Raw genomic sequence first — 19,573 nt, forward strand, 5'->3', positions numbered from 1 at the left:
TTTTTAGAGTTAAAAAAAATCTAGACAAATTGTTGTTTGGTGTATCAATTTGGTGTATTAATTTCTTAGGGTGAACAAATATTTGGCATATCAATTGATACTATTTTGTAATTGCAGGTTATTGTTCATTATAAAAAAATTTCCAACAGTTGTTTTCATTAATTAGTTACCAACAATTAATTAGTGACCTAATTACTTAATTATCATATATTAATTTTCGATAAGACACAATATCTTATGGTATATGAGTAATTTTTTTCCAATGTGATGTAAGCAATTGGACATACAATGCTATCAAGAGAGGTTAGTGATATTTTATAAACCTTAGGGGAGGTGAATGAAATTGTTAGAAACCTCAAGGGAAGTTTATGAAATTATCCTTTTATTTATTCTTCAAGATTAGTTGGTACAGAGGAATGATGCAGTCTACTCACAATAAAATATGCGAGGCTCGAATCTACTGGGGGAAAAAAGTTGTGATACTGAGATGCAAATTAGTTCATCAAAGTTTGTGAACTAAACATTATGTAATAACTTGTACTAACTCGAGATAATCCACGAACGAGTTGGATGATTGGACCTGCCTAATTTCTATATTTGCTGATAATCTACACTTAGGAACACGTCATAATTTTGTAGAAGTATAATGATATAATCTCTAAAAGTTTTGCATGAAATCCAGATTTGGAGAATTATATATATATATATATATATGTGTGTGTGTGTGTGTGTGTGTGTGTCTGCATGTGTGTATGCACGTACCCTTACAAATTCTGAAATGTTAATGATTGATAAAATCAAAAGGGAAAATGACCAATTTCGTTTATAAACTTTTTTCTAAAGTTGATTTAATCTCTAACTTTTATTCCTGACCAATTTAATACATGAATTTAATTTTCGAATCCAATTAAGACTTTCTAGGCGGAGCCACCATCTAAAAGCAGTTTGGCTCCTAATTTAACAATTAATCAAAGGCATTTTAAAACTTTGGATTATCTCCTCTCTCCACTACCAACCTCCATCACCAACCACCCACCTCCTCCTTCCCCTCCTATCCTTCTCCTTTCACCTCTCTCTCCTCACCCTCTTTCCCCCACCTTTGAGTTTACATTGTAATTGAGAAAGTTGAAGAGAGAAATCTGCAAATGCTTTCTGGCTCAAGTAAAAATAGCATAAATATGCAAATTTTATCACATTTGCTACCATTATGGCTTGGCTGATGGAGAAAAGAAGACCCCAGCCATTTGCACAATCGTTGCTGGAGCATTTTTTAGCTAAAATTGGTGCACTGTCATAGTCATCACTCCGGCCTTTTGCTGATGTCCTCTGCTTTCATACTAATAGATTTCACAATTTCTGAAAATCATCTTTGTTTTTCTACAAATTTGAGCCCACACAAAAAGATAGCTTTGTCTAGCTCACTCACAAATTCGTACAAAATTCATGCTGTATCGTCCAAGAATACTTCAAAATTTTCATGACGGAGTTTAGTGACTTACAGAGTTTAGAAATACAAGAATTTTTTATATTTGAACAAATGAAATTCGAGGACCCCTAATCCCGCAGCTCTTGACTTCTCGCTGGCTCATTTGAACTCTGCAAGCTAGATAAGTCTGTAGAGGTGTAAGATGATTTGAATTTGTCAAACACATTTCAAAACAAATTGCTTGTGCTGCTGTAAGACCCCGTGGAACTGGTAGCTAGTAGAAAGGGTCTATGTATCAGTTGTCGGAATGCATTTTGAATTTGTTGAATGCCTTTTCATTTGTTGGAATGGATGATGTGAGGTGAATATTCTTGAGTAACTCTCAGCACGAGAACATTGAGGAGGGGAAGGAAGTGGAGGCAATGGCGGCGATGGCAAGGAGAGGTGAGGCAGGGGAAGGGTTAAAAAGTTTATTAAAAATTTTGAAAATACCTTAAAACAGTTTTAAATTTTAAAAATATTTCAAAAATTAATGATTTTGTTAATTTACTCAGTTTGATTACAATTCATACATGAAGTTCCCAAATACCCTTATTTAACTGTTGAATTAGAAATCCGATTGTTTTTAGGTGATGGCGCCTCCGCAAAAGAACTTAATTGGATTCAAAAATTAAATTTAAGGAGCAAATTGGCCAGGAATAAAAGTTAGGGACTAAATCAACTTTAGAAAAAAGTTTAGGGATGAAATTGGTCTTTTTCCCTAAATCAAAATGTCTAGGCAATTTGAATGCAATACGAAAAGAGATGTAAATTTAATTCACATGCTAAATTGAAAAGGAGAAAAAAGCACAAAATGCTTTTAAACTGTAATCTTCAACAAAACAATACATTTGACTAAGAAAAGTTCAAAAGAAAAAGGAAAAAAGTGGGTATATGGAGTCAGTCACGGACTCATGGGCGTACAAATACAATAGAATTCTAAAGTATGCGAGGATTTCCTGGACAAGATTTAGCAAGAAATACTGGAGGACAAATATGTAGGCTTGGTACATGTGCTTTTTCACTTTCATGGCTTGTGGTTCACAAGAACTTTTTCTTTGGTCACCCTTCAAGACAGCATCTGTAGCAGTATTAAGCAGCAGGGTTAGTTGTACGTTCGGTTCAATTGTGAAAATCAAATATTCAGCATGTGTTAAGGGTCCATTTAAAATATAATTTGTGTTCACTGAGTTAAATTGTCAATATGAGGAGGCCATTACATAGAAAGTACCAGTTTTTTTTCCTTTCCGGATGATCTTCCCTACATTACAGATTTTGAAGGAACAACGTTCATTCGGTCAAGTAGTAATGATCATAATATCCCTCAAGTGAGGTTTTTAGTTCGAGTCTTGTGAATAGACTAATAAAGAAAATACACCATTAGGAGAACTACTTCTCGAAAAAGGTCCGACATTTGACCTAAGATTAGTTGGGGCTTAATGCGGTCACGAGGCATTGAGGGTTTACACAATTAAAAATAGGTTTCGAGGAAAAAAAGAAAAAAAAATTCCAAATGAAGTAAGTGACTTAGGCAGTGAAAGAAAATAACAAGGTAAGGAAATTAATACCTCTTAAATAAGGTTTTTGGTTCGAGTCTTTTGAATAGAGAAAATAACATAAGGAGAACTACTCCTTGAAAGAGGTCCGACACTACTTGACCTAACATTAGTTGGGGCTCAATGTGGTCACTAGACATTAAGGGGTTTACACTTAAAAATAAATTTCGAGGGAATAAAAAAGAAAAAAAAAATTCCAAATGGAAGTAACTAAGTAAGTGCCTTAGATAGTGGAAGAAAATAACAAAATCCTTATAGGAATCCAAGATTTTTTTTTTTTTGGATCTAGAAACCGAATTTAGTTCATGTCATCTCGTGGTTGTGCTAAAATTCCGTTCTGCTTCGAGATAACTTAATTACTAAAGTTTTTCATGTTATTAGCATTTATCGCCAGCTTGTTATTGGCTGCTTTGCATTTTCCACAGGGCTGTACCATTCTGCTTTGCATATTTCTTGTACTTATTGCACAAATTTCTGCAAGAAAAGAGGCCGAAGTCGGGAGAAATTTTCCACAGGGCCGAAGTTGGTTGAAAGTTTACTTCAATTTTGAGAAGTCGGGAGACGGTGATGCTCAAACGATAATCAAAGCTATAGACCATGATCCATATGAAACAAGGAAGCATGTAAGAAAGCAGAAATATATTAAAATAATAATAATAATAATAATAATGAAATGGAATTAAAAGTCTCCAAACAGATCACACATTTTTTCGATTTTGGAAAAGTAAGAGGTACACCAATTTATACAAACACAGAGGAGATTCATAGTACCATTTTGACACAAAGAAAGATCTTGAAGTTCACTTTTATTACAACCGTATAAGATATAACTTCAGCTGCCAAGCAATAGATATTTTGGCCAAGATGAAGAAAATAATGAGGCAAAGTTATTTGGGAGATACCCTACCATTAGAAAGCTGTATTATGAGGTAAAGTTGTTTGGTAGATATCGTGCCATTATTAAGGTGTATAGACTATAGAGGGTTTGTTTTGATTAATTAACAAACCACCACTTGAATAGTTATAGCTAGATCAGGGGCCGGTTTATTGTCCAATTTCAGTTATCTTCTTCACTGATGTCAACAATGGATGAAGAAAACAAGAAGTACATCACGGCTGAAGAGCTGCAGAAGCATAGCCTGGTTACATTGTTGTTTTCAATTTGCGTCTGCGGTGTGTTGTATAGCAACAATTTCTGGATACGTATGTTTTTGGTCCTTGTTGAGGTTCTCGCGGGTGCTGGTGACTTTCTTGGGTCATGATTCCGGACATTATCCAGTCATGACCACCAGAGGATTCAATAAGTTAGCCCAATTCCTCACCAGCAATTGCCTTATTGGAATCAGCATTGGTTGGTGGAAATGGACACATAACGCCTACCACGTTGCGTGCAACAGCCTTGACCAGGACCCGGATCTTCAGCATTTGCCTATTTTCACAGTCTCTGCAAGGTTCTTTAGGTCGCTGACTTCTTGATTTTATGGATCGCTTTTGATTCAATAGCAAGATTTCTTGTCAGTTATCAGCATTTCACATTTTACCCAAGAATGGTCGTTGCAAGAATAAATCTTTATCCGCAGACTCTCTTCTTGTTGTTTTAAAAAGAAAAGTGTCTGACAGGGCATTGAACATTTTGGGCATCTTTGTTTTCTGGACATGGTTCCCTCTGCTGATCTCATGCCTTCCCAATTGGCAAGAAAGGATATTGTTTGTGCAGGCAAGCTTCTTTGTAACTGCTTTCCAACATATTCAGTTCTGTTTGCACCGTTTCACGACAAACACCTATGTGGTCCTCAAGGGAGCGACTGGTTTCAGAAACAGACCGGTGGCACCATTGACATCTTTTGCCCTTCTTGGATGGATTGGGTCTACGGCAGATTGCATTTCCAGCTTGAGCATCATTTGTTCCCCAGGTTGCCAAGGTGCCATCTCAGGAGAATTTCGCCCCCGGTCCAGGACCTCTGCAAGAAGCACAATTTGCCTTACAGAAGTTATGGCTTCTATCAGGCCAATTTGACGACAATCAAGACTCTCAGTCTCAGGGCTGCAGCATTGCAGGCGTCCGATCTCACCAACCCTGTTCCACAGAATTTGCTCTGGGAAGCTTTCAACACTCTTGGCTGAGGATTTGACGGATGCATTGAATCTGTTCTTTCTTTTTCATTATATAGTTCGTTATCCAAGTAGGTCAGTTTCCTATCTTCTTGGTCATACGATTTATTCCGGAAAACACTGGTAGTAAAATAAATGTGAGGAGGTAAAAGTTTGCATTCACTTCGGCATTCTATTCTTCCGTATTGGTTATACATCAAGAACTGTGCTATAAACACTTATAAAACATAATTCAATACTTATACTCCAGTTAGCCAGCTCCCCTGTTCTGATTACGGTGCATGCAATGTAAGGGAGTTGACAAGAAGTTCTTGATGCAAATGAAAGTTTTTTTACTTGAGAAAAAAAATAAACATATTAAGGTGTAGAGATTACCAAAGCTATGAGAATAAATTGACTGGGGAAGGAGGAAAACTAGATGCTTTCTTGGAAGTTTTAATTGATGAGAAGAAAAAGTAACACCATGATCGATCATCTGGTTTCTCTGCAAGAATCCAAGTCCGCTTATTACACTGCATATTCTAAATAGTAATTTGAAAACACACTATCCTTTTGCCTTTTAATTTATTCTATATGTTTGATGTTTTATAACAAAACAAAAAGGAAAAAGAAGGAAAATCAAGTGACATAAGGTTCCTTGTGATTTATATGTTCTTAGAAGATTAGAATTTGGGTAATCTCCTCAAGGTATCATTAATTAGCCTAATAGCGCTTTCAGAAATAGAAACTAGAAATTAAGCAAGAACAAAAAAAAAAAAAAAAAAAGCAGAAATAGAAGAAGTTGGACCGAGAGAATTTTCAAACTTTTCAATGTCGAATGAATTCCACAGTGAAAAAGAAAAGTATTTCGGCTTTGAAAAAGATTTTTTTTTTAGGGGACCGACTCATCCCTTTAAATTCTCCGTAGATTATGAGGCCTCACAATCATATATATATATATATATATATATATATAATAAAGTCATATTCTCATTCTTATCCCTTCATGTTTTCTCTTTTCTATGTGGCTTAACGAGACGGCAAGTAGTTTCCTACTGGATTGCTCCTTTTTTGTTTAGATAGATATATCAATTCTTATTTCCTATAAGAATTCTTATAGGAACTGGAAAGTAATGCGATATAAATAAAAGAGACATAAATATCTCTATTAGATATATCTCCAAATTCATGCCAATAATTTGTGTACTGCATAGGGAACCGAAGTAAATAAGAATTGTTATTACTACAAGAAGTAGAAAAGTAACTAATTTCAAAAGAAACCATTAATAACAGAAGTCAATATCTGATGTTGGAAATAGGATTTTTAATAAATTTTATTATTAAGTGCATTATCAAGACATAGTGCGTAGCACGAAATTTATGGAAAAGAAAAAGTTAATTGAATCCAATTAACTATATGTATTTGACCCGTACGATCAGATATAAATTCCTATTTGAGCACGGATTTATAAATTCCTATAAACCCGTTCATTGTTAATCAAAACATGCAGGTTATACTCATTGCTAGGTTATAGGATTCACAATAAATCTCTGCTCAGATGGTGGGGACTGGGGAGTATTTAGTATATGGACCCACACCATAAGAGTCCATGCACTTAAAGACTCGATATAGTTGAGATGGTCTTTCAAGTAGGTAAAATCTGTCTTGAGAATGCACTTTTATTTCTTATAAGAATTCTTAATATTATAGGATTCTTATTTCCTATCCAAAGTTACATACTTTAAACAACTTAAAAATCAAGATAAACCTACTTTTAATGTTCTTATCAATTCTTATTTTTTATGCCTACACTACATATAACCTCTAATATATTGATTTCAAGCATCAAATTCATGGTTAGGTATTTTCAGTGCAAGCTATGGGTGTGCAAAATCGAAAAATTTCGATTTACCGACCGAATTCGAATTGAATTCGGAATTTTTGAAATCGATAAATCGGAAATCGGAATCGAATTCGGGTTTTCCGAATTCATATATTTCGAATTTGGTTCGAATTCGGTAATGGAGATTTTCAAATCGGAATTTCCGATTTCGAATTCACAATTCGAAATCGGAATTCGAATTCCGATTTCGATTTCAAATTCGTTTTTAATATATAAATATATTTTTTATACATGTAATATAAAATTTATACTATATAATATTATATAAAATTTATATAATATAATATAATATAATATAAAATTTATATAAATATTAATATATATTTTATATAATATTATATTATATTATATTATATTATATAATAATATATAAATTTTTCCGAATTCGGTGAAATCGGTGAAATCGGAATTTACCGAATTCCGAATTGAATTCGGTACGAATTCGAATTCGGAATTGGTGAATTCGAAATCGAATTCGGTCGAATTATCAGATACCAAAATTTCAAAAAATTCCGAATTCAAACTATCGAATTACCGATTTCGAATTCGATGCACACCCCTAGTGCAAGCGATTGGCACATTAAAGTATCGATTTTAGATTTCCACTCATCTTGATTATCAGGTACATCTTCTTTCAATACATATTTTTTTTAAAAAAAAGGCATATTGATCTTCAATTGTAAAAGTTTAGTAACATATCTTGAATTTTGTTTTTATTTTTTATTTTTTTTATGAACACATAGGATTAGTAATATATCTTGAATTAGTAATAAATTTCTCTTATATTTCACATATTATATCTCATATAATATTTTTGCCTTTAATTTTGATAAATCATTATCAGATTGGTGGAACCGACAACCAATACCAACATGAAGCATCTTCTTCCCAGATCTCAATTAGTATAACAGATGATTCTAATCAACAACATTTGAATACACTTCATATGAATCATTTATCAGAGGGTTTAACAAAAACCACAGAGGAAGGGAATCTTCATAAAAAGATTTGCATGAGAAGGTAGATTTAATATATTATTTTACTTTCTTAAATTATAATCTTTACGTATTGTTATACACAACCTTGAATGTGATAAATTATTTATTTTTTTATACTTAGTTATCCTGCTTTGCTATCAAGCAGTGATAATGAAAATTAATAAATGCTGATTTGCACGGACAAATCGAGGAGAATGTTCAAACAGAAGAAAAACAAAAATAAGTTTCTGAAGAGTAGAATATTATTTGATACTATTTACTGCACTTTTTATTTATTTTCAAGTTTTTGAATGTTTTGGTATTGTCGAATGTTATTTTTTTTATTTTTGAATTATTATTCACAAAATTAGATGTTCGAATTTATATTATAAGAATACTTTATATTATAATGCGCATATAGTAATATACTTAAGAAAGGTTATAATAAAATATACATTAAGTTTGTATTTCATATCGAAATTTTTATAAAATTGACTAAATAGTTTATTATTTTTCGAAGATTCCTGTTCAACAAACGGGTACAAAACTAGTTTTATTTATATTGCTAAAATATGCAGGCCAGTATTAATTAGAAAACACCTGCATTTTCTATTTACCAATCTTTCTTATACTGTAGGGAAAAAGGTCAAAAAGGATAATTCCAAATGCAGTTCCTTACATACCAAAAGAATACAAGAAAATTCACATAGCAGTGGGATATAAATGCCTTTTTTTTAATACAATAAAATCCATATTGCAGTGGGATCTAAAAATTATTTTTAGTTTTTTTTTTATTTTTTGAGTCTAAAATTCTGTTCTTCTTTGAGATATAACTTAGATACTAAAGTTGTTCATGTTATTAGCATTTGTCAACTTCTTATTGGCGGCTGATTTCTTCATATATTGTTGAAAAAAAAAGTCGGAAAAGTGTGATCTTGACGTGGATTATTTCTGCTTATATGGAAGTCCTTTTCGGGTCCAGAAATATATGAGACATTTAAAAGTCAACAGTGTTTAGTGAAAATAGGAATGCAAATAAAGGTAATTTTATTCTCTTTAAATCAAACAATAATAAAGACAAATGTGGTAATTTTTTTTACTTTTATTTAAATAAGAGCTGCCATCCTAACCTCATGTAAAATATTGTTTGTATAAAAGGGAATGATAATTGAAATTTAGCCTCTGTTGAGAAAAATAACTAAAAAGAACAATTTTAGTTGTGGTGTGTTATGAATTACTATGAGATATTGGGTGAATTGATTCACGTTTGACTAAGGATGGCAATGGGGCGGGGGACGGGAGAGCTTACAAATTCCCCCCGCCCCTGTCCCCGCCCTGCCTCGCTTCCCCCTGCGGGTGCCCCGACGGGGTTAATAAAAATTTGTTATATAATTTTATTATAGTTAAATTTTAGCAAATAATTAAGTATTAAAATATCAACACATTACCAAATTATTATTCATTGTAATTTCACAATTGAAACTTATAAAAACAATCAAATAAAAGTTATTTGAATACAATTCAACGTAATGAAATAAATACAACTAAAGTAGTCAAGTTTTCACTTATGGCACAAATAAAATCACTATTTCATTATTGTGCTTGTGGTTTTTTTGATTAAAAAATGTTATTGTATTAAGTGTAATTAGGGATTTAGTATAAATGTATTAGTAAATTTAGTATAACCAATTAATAATTTGTATTAGTACACATATATAATTATTAGTATAATTGATAATATCAATTATATTACATATACTAATATACATTATATAATACATATAACTAATAATATTATTTCATAAATTTATAACTAATTAAATTATGTATTATATATATAAATATATATTTATTTTTTTTAAAGCGGGTGGTGGGGCGGGGGTACACTCCTCCGCCCCGTTTCTAAGCGGGGAAAAAAATTCCCCCCGCCCCATTAGCCCCCCGCGGGGCACTATTGCCATCCTTACATTTGATGATTCACATTACCATAATAACAAGTTTCCAATCATGGACATATATGTGAAAAATGAATAAAAGTTTCCTTATAAGAAATAAATATGTCCTCATTTAGATAAGTGACATATTATTGTTTATTAAAAGAATATTTATTTTTCGAAACATTATTTTCTTATCATTTAAATTTTGTATTTTCAAAAATAATTTTTATTGATATGATTTTGAACTTCATTATCCACTACAAGAGAACAGGCTTCTCGCAACATTTCCCTATCATTTTCGTGGTAAATTGTATATATTTAAAGTTTTATTGAAGTACAAATTATGGGGGACAAAATGCAATTAAAGATTTTTGGAACTTATATAGTATATGTTCCCCCTAATTTGACCTTGTATAAATTAAGCATGCTGAAAGGCGATTTAAGTGGCAAATCCAGTACGTATGTTTTGTAATTAACTTTTTTAAAAGCAATTGGAAGATGATATTACAAACATTATTGGCCAATTTGAATGTATAATTCTGCAAATGACAGGCCATGCTATACGCTGAGACAGACATTTCATCGGTTACACGAGAATGAGAATCAACTTATTTTTTGGGATGGCTTTTAAAGAATCAAAAAAAACAGAAAAGCCAAACCCTCAAAAAAGGATTTATAATCTTTCAAAAAGAAAGAAAAAAAAAAGAAGAAAGGCAAAATTAAACTCTGGCTATTTTTGTAGTACCATCACTTTTAACACATTACCACCCAGAAACCCGTTTGAAGGGATCCACGCCATACGGCCCTTCAATTTAGTAAATAAGTAGTTAATATGCAGTACCTTCAATTTAGTAAGTAACTTGTGTCCAAGAAAAAAACACATTAAGTGATTAATATGCAGTTCAAACGGGCAACGGCCATTCAATTTAGTATGAAGTTTCCTGATCTGACCAATTTTGGAATTAGATTAACTAAGAGATGAAATGAATAACCATCTTACAGAAGTCAAATCACATGACAAATTGCATTTCCCAACACAAGTCGAGACGTAATTGAGAAAATTTTATCCCAAGTCGAAAGAGTTGTTAGTCTGTATTAACAAAGTAGTCTAATTAGGGGAAGGAAAAATTGGATGGTATAGAGTGAAAGAGTGTACGTGAAAAATTTCGAATTCAAAATTCCTCACTTCGTCGAAAATAAAAAAAAAATGTGGTCTAACTTATTGCCTAGTTGTCGTCCAATTAGAAGACTAATCTAACTTTGCAACAAAATTTATCATGCATTGTTCCTACTTTTTCAATCTGCTTTACGTGTGGTGTGGGATTCACAAATCACAGTCCAACTTCGATTAGACGATACAGGATGAAGGAGAAATGATTAGTCATATGATTGAAATGATCACATCTGAACTTCGATTTTGTCGACAAATCAACAACATCTGATTGATAATAATGTTGACATGAAAGTCAAAAACTATAGTTCACATCATTTAAAGTGAAAATTCATACGGCTTTGAATAGTCTTCAAACATGAAAACTTTTCTTTTACTTTCTCTAATTTTTCACCATTTCAGCATCCAAGGGTCGATATATATATAAATCTACAATCCCATTACTTATGCTACAGATCTTCGAATCAAATTTCATTATTCTAAGACTATTTGAGCTAGCATGGAAGGTGTTTGGCTATACTACCTTGCTCTTGCCTATATTTTTTTTTTCTCGGGTTCAAGCTTTTATACAAGAGGTCTGTACCAAACCTCCCACCAAGTCCAACACCGACGTTTCCCATTATAGGGCATCTCCATCTCCTAAAACCACGACTCTACAGAACTTTCCACAGCCTTTCTCTAAAATATGGTCCCATAATTTCTCTACAATTCGGCAACCGCCTTGTAGTGGTGGTGTCTTCACCATCACTGGTGGAGGAATGCTTCACCAAGAATGATATCGTGCTCGCCAACCGCCCTCAATTCCTCATAGGCAAATACTTGGGCTACAATCACACCTTTATAGGGAGCTCACAATATGGTGATCATCTGAGGAATCTTCGGCGGTTGTTTGCCATCGAAATATTCTCCACCAGTCGTTTGAACATGTTCTTGTCCATCAGGAAAGACGAAATCAGGCGCTTGCTTATCAAACTGTCTGAAAACTCACTCCAGAATTTTGCCAAGGTTGAATTGAAGTCTAAATTATCTGAGCTCTCGTTCAATATTATTATGAGGATGGTTTCTGGTAAACGATATTTTGGCATAGATGAAGATGAAGAAAACCATGAAGCAAAGCTGTTTAGGGACCTGATCAAAGAGGTTTTCAAACGTGCTGGTGCATCAAACCCTGGAGATTTTTTGCCATTCTTAAGGTGGATAGATTTCCAGAACTATGAGAAGAACTTGGCTAAAATTACTGCTAAAGTAGATGCTTTCTTGGAGGGATTAATAGATGAGCATCGCGCTCATAACAAAGATGCAAATACGATGATTGATCATCTGCTTTCTTTTCAAGAATCACAGCCAGAGTACTACACCAACGAAATTATTAAGGGCATCATACTGGTAAATATAGTGCTCTATTTTTCTTATAATTACTTGCTGCATTTTATGTTTGAATATGTATAACCAAATATTCCTTAGCCTAATCGAACTTAGAGCAGGAGGGTTCAAATTGTTAAAAAATAAAGAGGGGGATCGATCGTAGAGAATTTTTTAAATATGAACAGTTGAAAAGAAGGTGCACTCTCCCTGGTCCACCGCCAAGAAAAGTACATAAACAACAATAAGAAGAAATCAACTAAAAAACGAATAAAATTTTCAGTATCTTTTTTTTCCTTCTTGAGGACAAAAAAAAAATCATAGTAGTGTTAATATACCGGAAATGAAAAAAAAAAATAATTGTTGTCATTTTTGTATTTGGTATATATTATGAGGGAAAATTTGTCATAAGCATGCATCTAATTAATTTTTGTGATAATTCTTTTATATCAAAAATTCAAATAATTATAAATAGAACATGGGAGAGCTACCTTATGCATCCATTTAGGTTTAATATAAACATCTCGAAATAATTAAAAGTGCCATTTAATTAGTCACAAACATTGATTACTCTTTTGGCTATTAATTGTAGGTCATGCTCGACGCTGGGACAGACACTTCAGCAGTGACAGTGGAATGGGCCTTGTCCCATTTGCTCAATAATCCTGAGGTGTTGGAGAAAGCTAGAGCTGAGCTGGAAACTCAAGTAGGAACTGATCGATTAATTGAAGAACATGACTTGGCCAATCTTCCTTATCTTCATAACATCATCTTAGAAACTTTTCGATTGTGTCCAGCAGCACCAATGTTAGTACCACATGAGTCGTCCGAGGATTGTAACATTGGAGGATACAACATTCCGCGAGGCACGATGTTGCTTGTCAATGCCTGGGCAATTCACAGGGACCGAAATACTTGGGATGATCCCAAGAGCTTTAAACCTGAAAGATTTGAAAGGGTTGAAATTGCACCCTCAAAGCTGTTGCCCTTTGGGATGGGAAGGCGGTCTTGTCCTGGTGCTAGCCTTGCACAGTGGGTGATCGGTGTTGCATTGGGATCTTTGGTTCAGAGTTTTGAATGAAAAAGAATTGGCGAGGACAGAATTGATTTGTCTGAAGGGAAAGGATTGACTATGCCCAAAGCTGAGCCATTGGAAGCTATGTGCAAAGCTCGCACCATCATTAGCAAGATTGTTCAAGAAGATGCATCAAGTGCCTTTTTTTTTTTTTGATCACCAGGGGGTCAAACTTCACAACTTAGATGAGTTAAAAATAGATTTACGCTGTAAAACTAATAATACAAACTAAGAAGAGTGAAGAATAAAGAGATTAAAATAGAGACAAAGAAATAGTAGGACTATATCTGTCATTCACTTGTATTTCCGATGGTTACAAATGAGGCTTGTAGTCTTCTATTTATTGGTGTTATAAGACCAAAAGTATATGCACTAATATCATTATCATTACTATATAAAAAGTGTAATGAGTCTTGGCAATAGAGAGTATAAGTGTAAGCATATTTTGATCTTAGTTTTTGTTATGCCTAAATTACCCTTATGTCTTTTAATTAAAGTTATTGCATTTCAATCACGACACTAATAAGAAAAATGAAAAGTTTCAATAAATTACATCTAAAAAATGTTGGTAATTAAAATTAAAAACTGCCCGTTTACAACTATATTCACCAATAATATTCTTCATCTCTAATTATTGTATGTGTTAAAATTATTTCCAATTATTATATTTTTATGTGTTAAAATTAAAACTAAGTATGATTTATATACATATTGGTTTAGAAGAAAATCAAGATTAATATGACGACAAAAGGTTATAAACAGTCAATGAAAAGACAAAAGGTTAAATTGATGATTAAATTCACTATATTATGGCATATTGGCTAAGAAAACTTCAAAAAATTATCGATAACTATAAAAATATAACAGAAAATGTATAGAATTATTGAAATTGATAAAAATTTGTTGTATCCAAATCGTAATGTTTTAGTATGTATTTTGCTCAAGTTTTGTTGTATACACTTTACTATCACAATTAAAGTAAAATATGCAATAACTTAGTTTAAATATGACAATCTTCCATCTTTAGAGTTTAATAAACTTTTAATTACTTTGTATATAATAAACATTTTCTACAATTAGCAATTGGTTTATTTTGTTTATAATATGGTTTCTTAGTCAATATTATACCAACAACTTAATCTTCAGAGTTTTTATAACTGTAAAATATACAATAAACTTTTAATAACTTTGTACAAATAAACATTTTATACAATTGCCAATTACTTAAGTTTGCTCATTATATAGTTTCTTAGTTTATATTATGCCAATAATCAAAGTTTTGCATAGAAATTTAATATATTAAAGGTTTTATATATTGAAAAAAGATTTGCACGAGTTATTACTAGTTAATATAAGTACATGAATATAGTACTTTAAGTACATGAATTTAGTAGTACCACAAATGAACTAACGAATTATAAGAAGATATATGAATATTTTAATAAACCTTGTAGGAGGATAAATGTTCTAATATATTTCTTGGAGGATAAATGTCCATCAGTAAGGACGAAATCAGGCGCTTGCTTATCAAATTGTCTAAGAAATCTCTCCAGAATTTTGCCAGGGTTGAATTGAAGTCTAAATCATCTGAACTTTCGTTCAATATTATTATGAGGATTGTTTGTAGTAAACGATATTTTGGCCTAGATGAAGATGAAGAGCACCATGAAGCAAAGCTGTTTAGGGACCTGATCGAAGAGGCATTCAAATATGCTGGTGCATCAAACCCGGGAGATTTTTTGCCGTTGTTAATGCTGATAGATTACCAAAACTATGTTCTTCCACTTTCCTTTAATAAAATAAGGGGATGACATCCCACTCCGTGTATGGGGATTGCCAAAAAAAAAAGATTACCAGAACTATGAGAACAACTTGGCTAGGATTACTACTAAAATGGATGCTTTCTTGCAGGGATTAATCGAAGAACATCGTGGTCATAACAAAGATAGTAACACGATGATTGATCATATGCTTTCTTTGCAACAATCCCAGCCAGAGTACTACACTAACGAAATTATCAAGGGTATCACAATGGTGATTTAGTGCTCTATTTTTTTTAATTCCATTTAATCTTTACCAATTTTTCTTATAGTTAGTTAGTAATTTTTATGTTTAAATTGTATAACCAGATGATTCCTTAGCCTAATAGCACTTACAGCAGAAGAGTTAAAAACAAAAAAGTAAATAAACAAGAAGAAAAAGTTAACTAGAAAAACAACACAATTTTCAATACTTTTTTTGTTCGTATTTGAGGACAAGAAAAATCATAGTAGTGTTACTAAACCGAAAGTGAAAAATAATTCTTGTTTCTATCTTAATATGCTTCTAATATTTGTAATAATGCTTTTATATCGTAAAGTCAACTAGCTTTAAATAGAACTTGGGATAGCTACCTTAAATGATTATATCCAATTAGGTTAAGTAAAAACATCTCGAAATGCAATTGCCATTTAATTGTCACAAACATTGATTACTCTTTTGGCTATTAATTGTAGGCCCTGCTTAACGCTGGGACAGGCACTTCAGCATTGACAATGGAATGGGCCTTGTCCCGTTTTCTCAATAATCCTGAAGTATTGGAGAAAGCTAGAGCTGAACTGGAAACTCAAGTAGGAACTGATCGAATAATCGAAGAACATGGCTTAGCCAATCTCTTTTATCTTCACAACATCATCTTAGAAACTTTTTGATTGTATCCAGCAGCTCCAATGTTATTAGCACATGAGTCTACCGAGGATTGTAACATTGGAGGATACAACATTCCGCTAGACACAATTTTGTCAGTCAATGCCTGAAACTTATGGAGTAATCGCAACGGAGCAGTCTTTGATGAAGAATATTGTGATCCCCTCAGTTTGGTATCATTTTCTATGAATTTCCTACATCAGTTTCCCGATGCAGTTTCAAGACCAACAAGTTGTTTAACAAATTTTATACAGCCACAGCCGTCAAATTCTTGCTGGACAAAACCATCTTCTGGTTTTGTGAAAGCAAACTTGGACGGCAGTTTTCCGCAAAGAAGGCTTCTTAGGCGTTGGAGTGGTAACAACTAATAAGAGAAGATAGAGAACTTTTCTTAGCCGGATTTTCAAAGAAACTTGTTGGAGTTTTTGAGCCTGATGTCGTTGAATCTTATGCAGCAAAATTTGCTGTTAAATTGGTGCTAGAGTTAGAGTTGTATAAGATCAACTTGGAAGGAGACTCTCAAAGATTAATCAAAATTATCTAACATATGGAATCTGATGACTCGGCATGAGGGGTACTAGTTGATGATATTCTTGAATTATTGCAGAATTTTAGCAGTTGGGAATTGTCATGGGTGCCTAGATCTTGCAATAGATCTTTTGGATTATTGTGAGTGGAGGACTTGCCCTCCTTCTTTTGTTCATTTCGCGCTTGCTGCGGATTTCTCTTAATAAAATCAATTATATGTTTTGCAATCAAAAAAGAAAAAAAAAAAGATTAAATGTTGGAGGAGAAACGGAAGAAAGAAAATGAAGATGTACCTAGAAGTGAAATAAGAGTAAAAGTGAAATGACGGGAAGTACGGCAAAAGCAGAGTGCAAAAATAGTTCACGAGATTTTTGGGTCCAATGAATCTAAAATTAGATTATCAAAATCAACTGAGAATGCAAAAAAGTTACTTAATGCAAATTAAAAACTAAAATTAGGTTTCCAAAATCAGTTAAAAACACACTAGCTCACATCCAACTTGCGAAAATATATACTTAGGGTAGATTTAGACTTTTAGCCCAAGAGCTTCAAGTAAAGACTTATTAGGCTTTTATGCATGCTTTAAACAATTTATCACTCACCGAGGATACATAGGAAACAGACTAAGACCTAAAATTTCCATTAAGATCACAGGCATAATGTGCCGGTAAAAGTGGTCAACTGAAATTCGAATACTCTTGTCAAATAGTCTCTTCTTAAAATTTTAAGGCCAAAGACACGTAAAACCGAGTAGTTGGAAAGACCATCCATCGGTTGCCCATGTCACTTGAACACGTGTAGGGTTCAGCATATATAGCTTCATTCCAAGCCATCCTTCATATATCGGGTTCACCCAACAGATTGATGTTTCTTCAAAGAAAGGGATTTCAAACTTGTCCACCAATCATCTACCAAAACGATATAATTTACCACAGGACAAGCTTTGAATCTTTTTTTTTTATTGATATAAGAAAAGCACTAGCATCAAGAGGAAAGAAAAGAGAACTAGAGGATAGCAATGGCTAACGCTCCACCATCAAGTTCTCGCCCAGACCTACCAATTTCTCCTGGGGACCTATTATACTATACACATGCATTCCCATGCGGAATAAAATGTCTAAGCAAATAGAAGCCATGCATGGCAATGACTATGACCGCAAAGAGGCCCGCAGGTACCATGAATGTTAGTGAAGCGAAAGCAGCCCTTCTCCAATAGCCTGGAGTTTCGAACCATGTTGCCATCATCCAAAAAATCCCCGCAATCAACCCTCCGAAAAAAAGGTAGCCAACAAAATAAACCAAGTCCATAATGATAACACTTCTCTTCTTGGCATCTAGGCCTGCCAAATCAATGCATAACAAACATAAACCGATTGCAAAAAGTAGTTCATACGTCAAAAGAGCATATTTTGTACGTACTAGCAGAATCACAATTGAACAAACAAATTGCCTATATCTTCCAATTAACAAAGCACGAGCCATTGCTTTTTGGTGTCAAAATTCTTGTATCGCCCATTTTATCCCTACATAAGTTAAGATTTTTTAAAATTTTCCCTTTTTTTTTGAGGCTTTTAACTAAGTGGATTACCAACAATTAACTAGGTTAAAACTAAGAAAAGAAATGAATCACTCAGACTTAATAAATTACTTTATGCAAAAGTAATTTCCAACAATCCTTATTTCTTAAGGGGGAAAAAATGGCTTAGCAGCAGCTGCAAGTAGAGGTATCAAAATGGATGACTTGGACGGGTTTTGGTTGGATAAAATGGGTAATGGGTATAAGTGAGTCAACCCATTTATACCCATTTAATTAGATGGGTATAAATGGGTAAGTCAAAAAATAAATTGGGTAACCCAATTACCCATTTATAACCCATTTATTTTAACTTTTGTAAACTCATTTAAATTCATTTTTGCAAACTAAGTTATCAATTTATACTACTTTTTGCACCCATCATTAGTTTTAAATATTTACTTATAATGTTCAATAAGCCTAATTATCAATTTTTTTCCTATCCGTGCTCTATGTCGCAAAATTACATACTATTTAATAATTGAATAATAAAAATTTAAAAATTTAAATTAAGTGCTATAAAAATTAACATAAAAACTTAATCCAAAAATTTTGAACCCCTAATTTTTTTTCATGTGTAAATTTAAATTTTCATTTTGGAAATGTAGGAAAAGAGGCTAAAACTTTATCATAAATTGGTAACGCTAAAAAATGAGTAAGTTAACAAATTAAGAGAAAATAAAATGATAAAATAAAACCAACAAATAACAATAATAATGAAATAAAAGTAGTTAACATCATAACAAAATGAAAAATCTGAAAAAAAAAATGGGCGGGGTAAGAGAGAAGATTTGGGGGAAAATAATTCTAAATGGGTTAATTGGGTTTGATGGGTTACCCAATAATACCCATTTATTAAATGGGTATTATTGGGTAACCCATTTATACCCATATACAAAAACTTAAGATACTCATATCCATCTATTCATGAGCGGGTATGGGTAAATTTAATTAAATGGATTTATTTGCCACCTATAGCTGCAAGTAGGCCAGAACCACTCGTATGTTGGATAAATTGGAGTGGACGAAGCTATATTTTCGATTGAATGTAACTCATGATGGCGTTGGGAAACAAAGCGAAACACATTAGAAAAACAAAGGAGCAAAGCAGATATATTATCCTACTCTTTAAGTGATGAAAAGGACCAACGAGACAGACCAGTAGTGTCTTTATGAAGCAAATTGAAGGAAACAAGAAAAAATAATTAAATAAAGAGTTTGATATGACTGAAGGCCCGGTAAACATTTA

The 19,573-nt window shown here is 32.8% G+C and overlaps 1 protein-coding gene and 2 pseudogenes across 1 annotated transcript; all 3 read left to right on the plus strand.

Annotated features, from left to right (window-relative positions):
* Positions 1–4,106: 4,106 nt before the first annotated feature.
* On the plus strand, positions 4,107–5,145 carry LOC113757813 (annotated as a pseudogene).
* A 6,455-nt stretch (positions 5,146–11,600) lies between these two features.
* On the plus strand, positions 11,601–13,694 carry LOC113757822 (annotated as a pseudogene).
* A 1,334-nt stretch (positions 13,695–15,028) lies between these two features.
* Positions 15,029–16,228, plus strand: LOC113757831 (isoflavone 2'-hydroxylase-like). Its single transcript, XM_027300938.1, has 3 exons — positions 15,029–15,313; positions 15,450–15,572; positions 16,034–16,228. The coding sequence occupies exons 1-3, from the start codon at positions 15,029–15,031 to the stop codon at positions 16,226–16,228; spliced, it is 603 nt and encodes a 200-aa protein (XP_027156739.1).
* The last annotated feature ends 3,345 nt before the right edge of the window (positions 16,229–19,573 follow it).

The sequence above is a fragment of the Coffea eugenioides genome, chromosome 2 (genome assembly GCF_003713205.1).
Source record: "Coffea eugenioides isolate CCC68of chromosome 2, Ceug_1.0, whole genome shotgun sequence".
NCBI classification, from domain to species: Eukaryota; Viridiplantae; Streptophyta; class Magnoliopsida; order Gentianales; family Rubiaceae; genus Coffea; species Coffea eugenioides.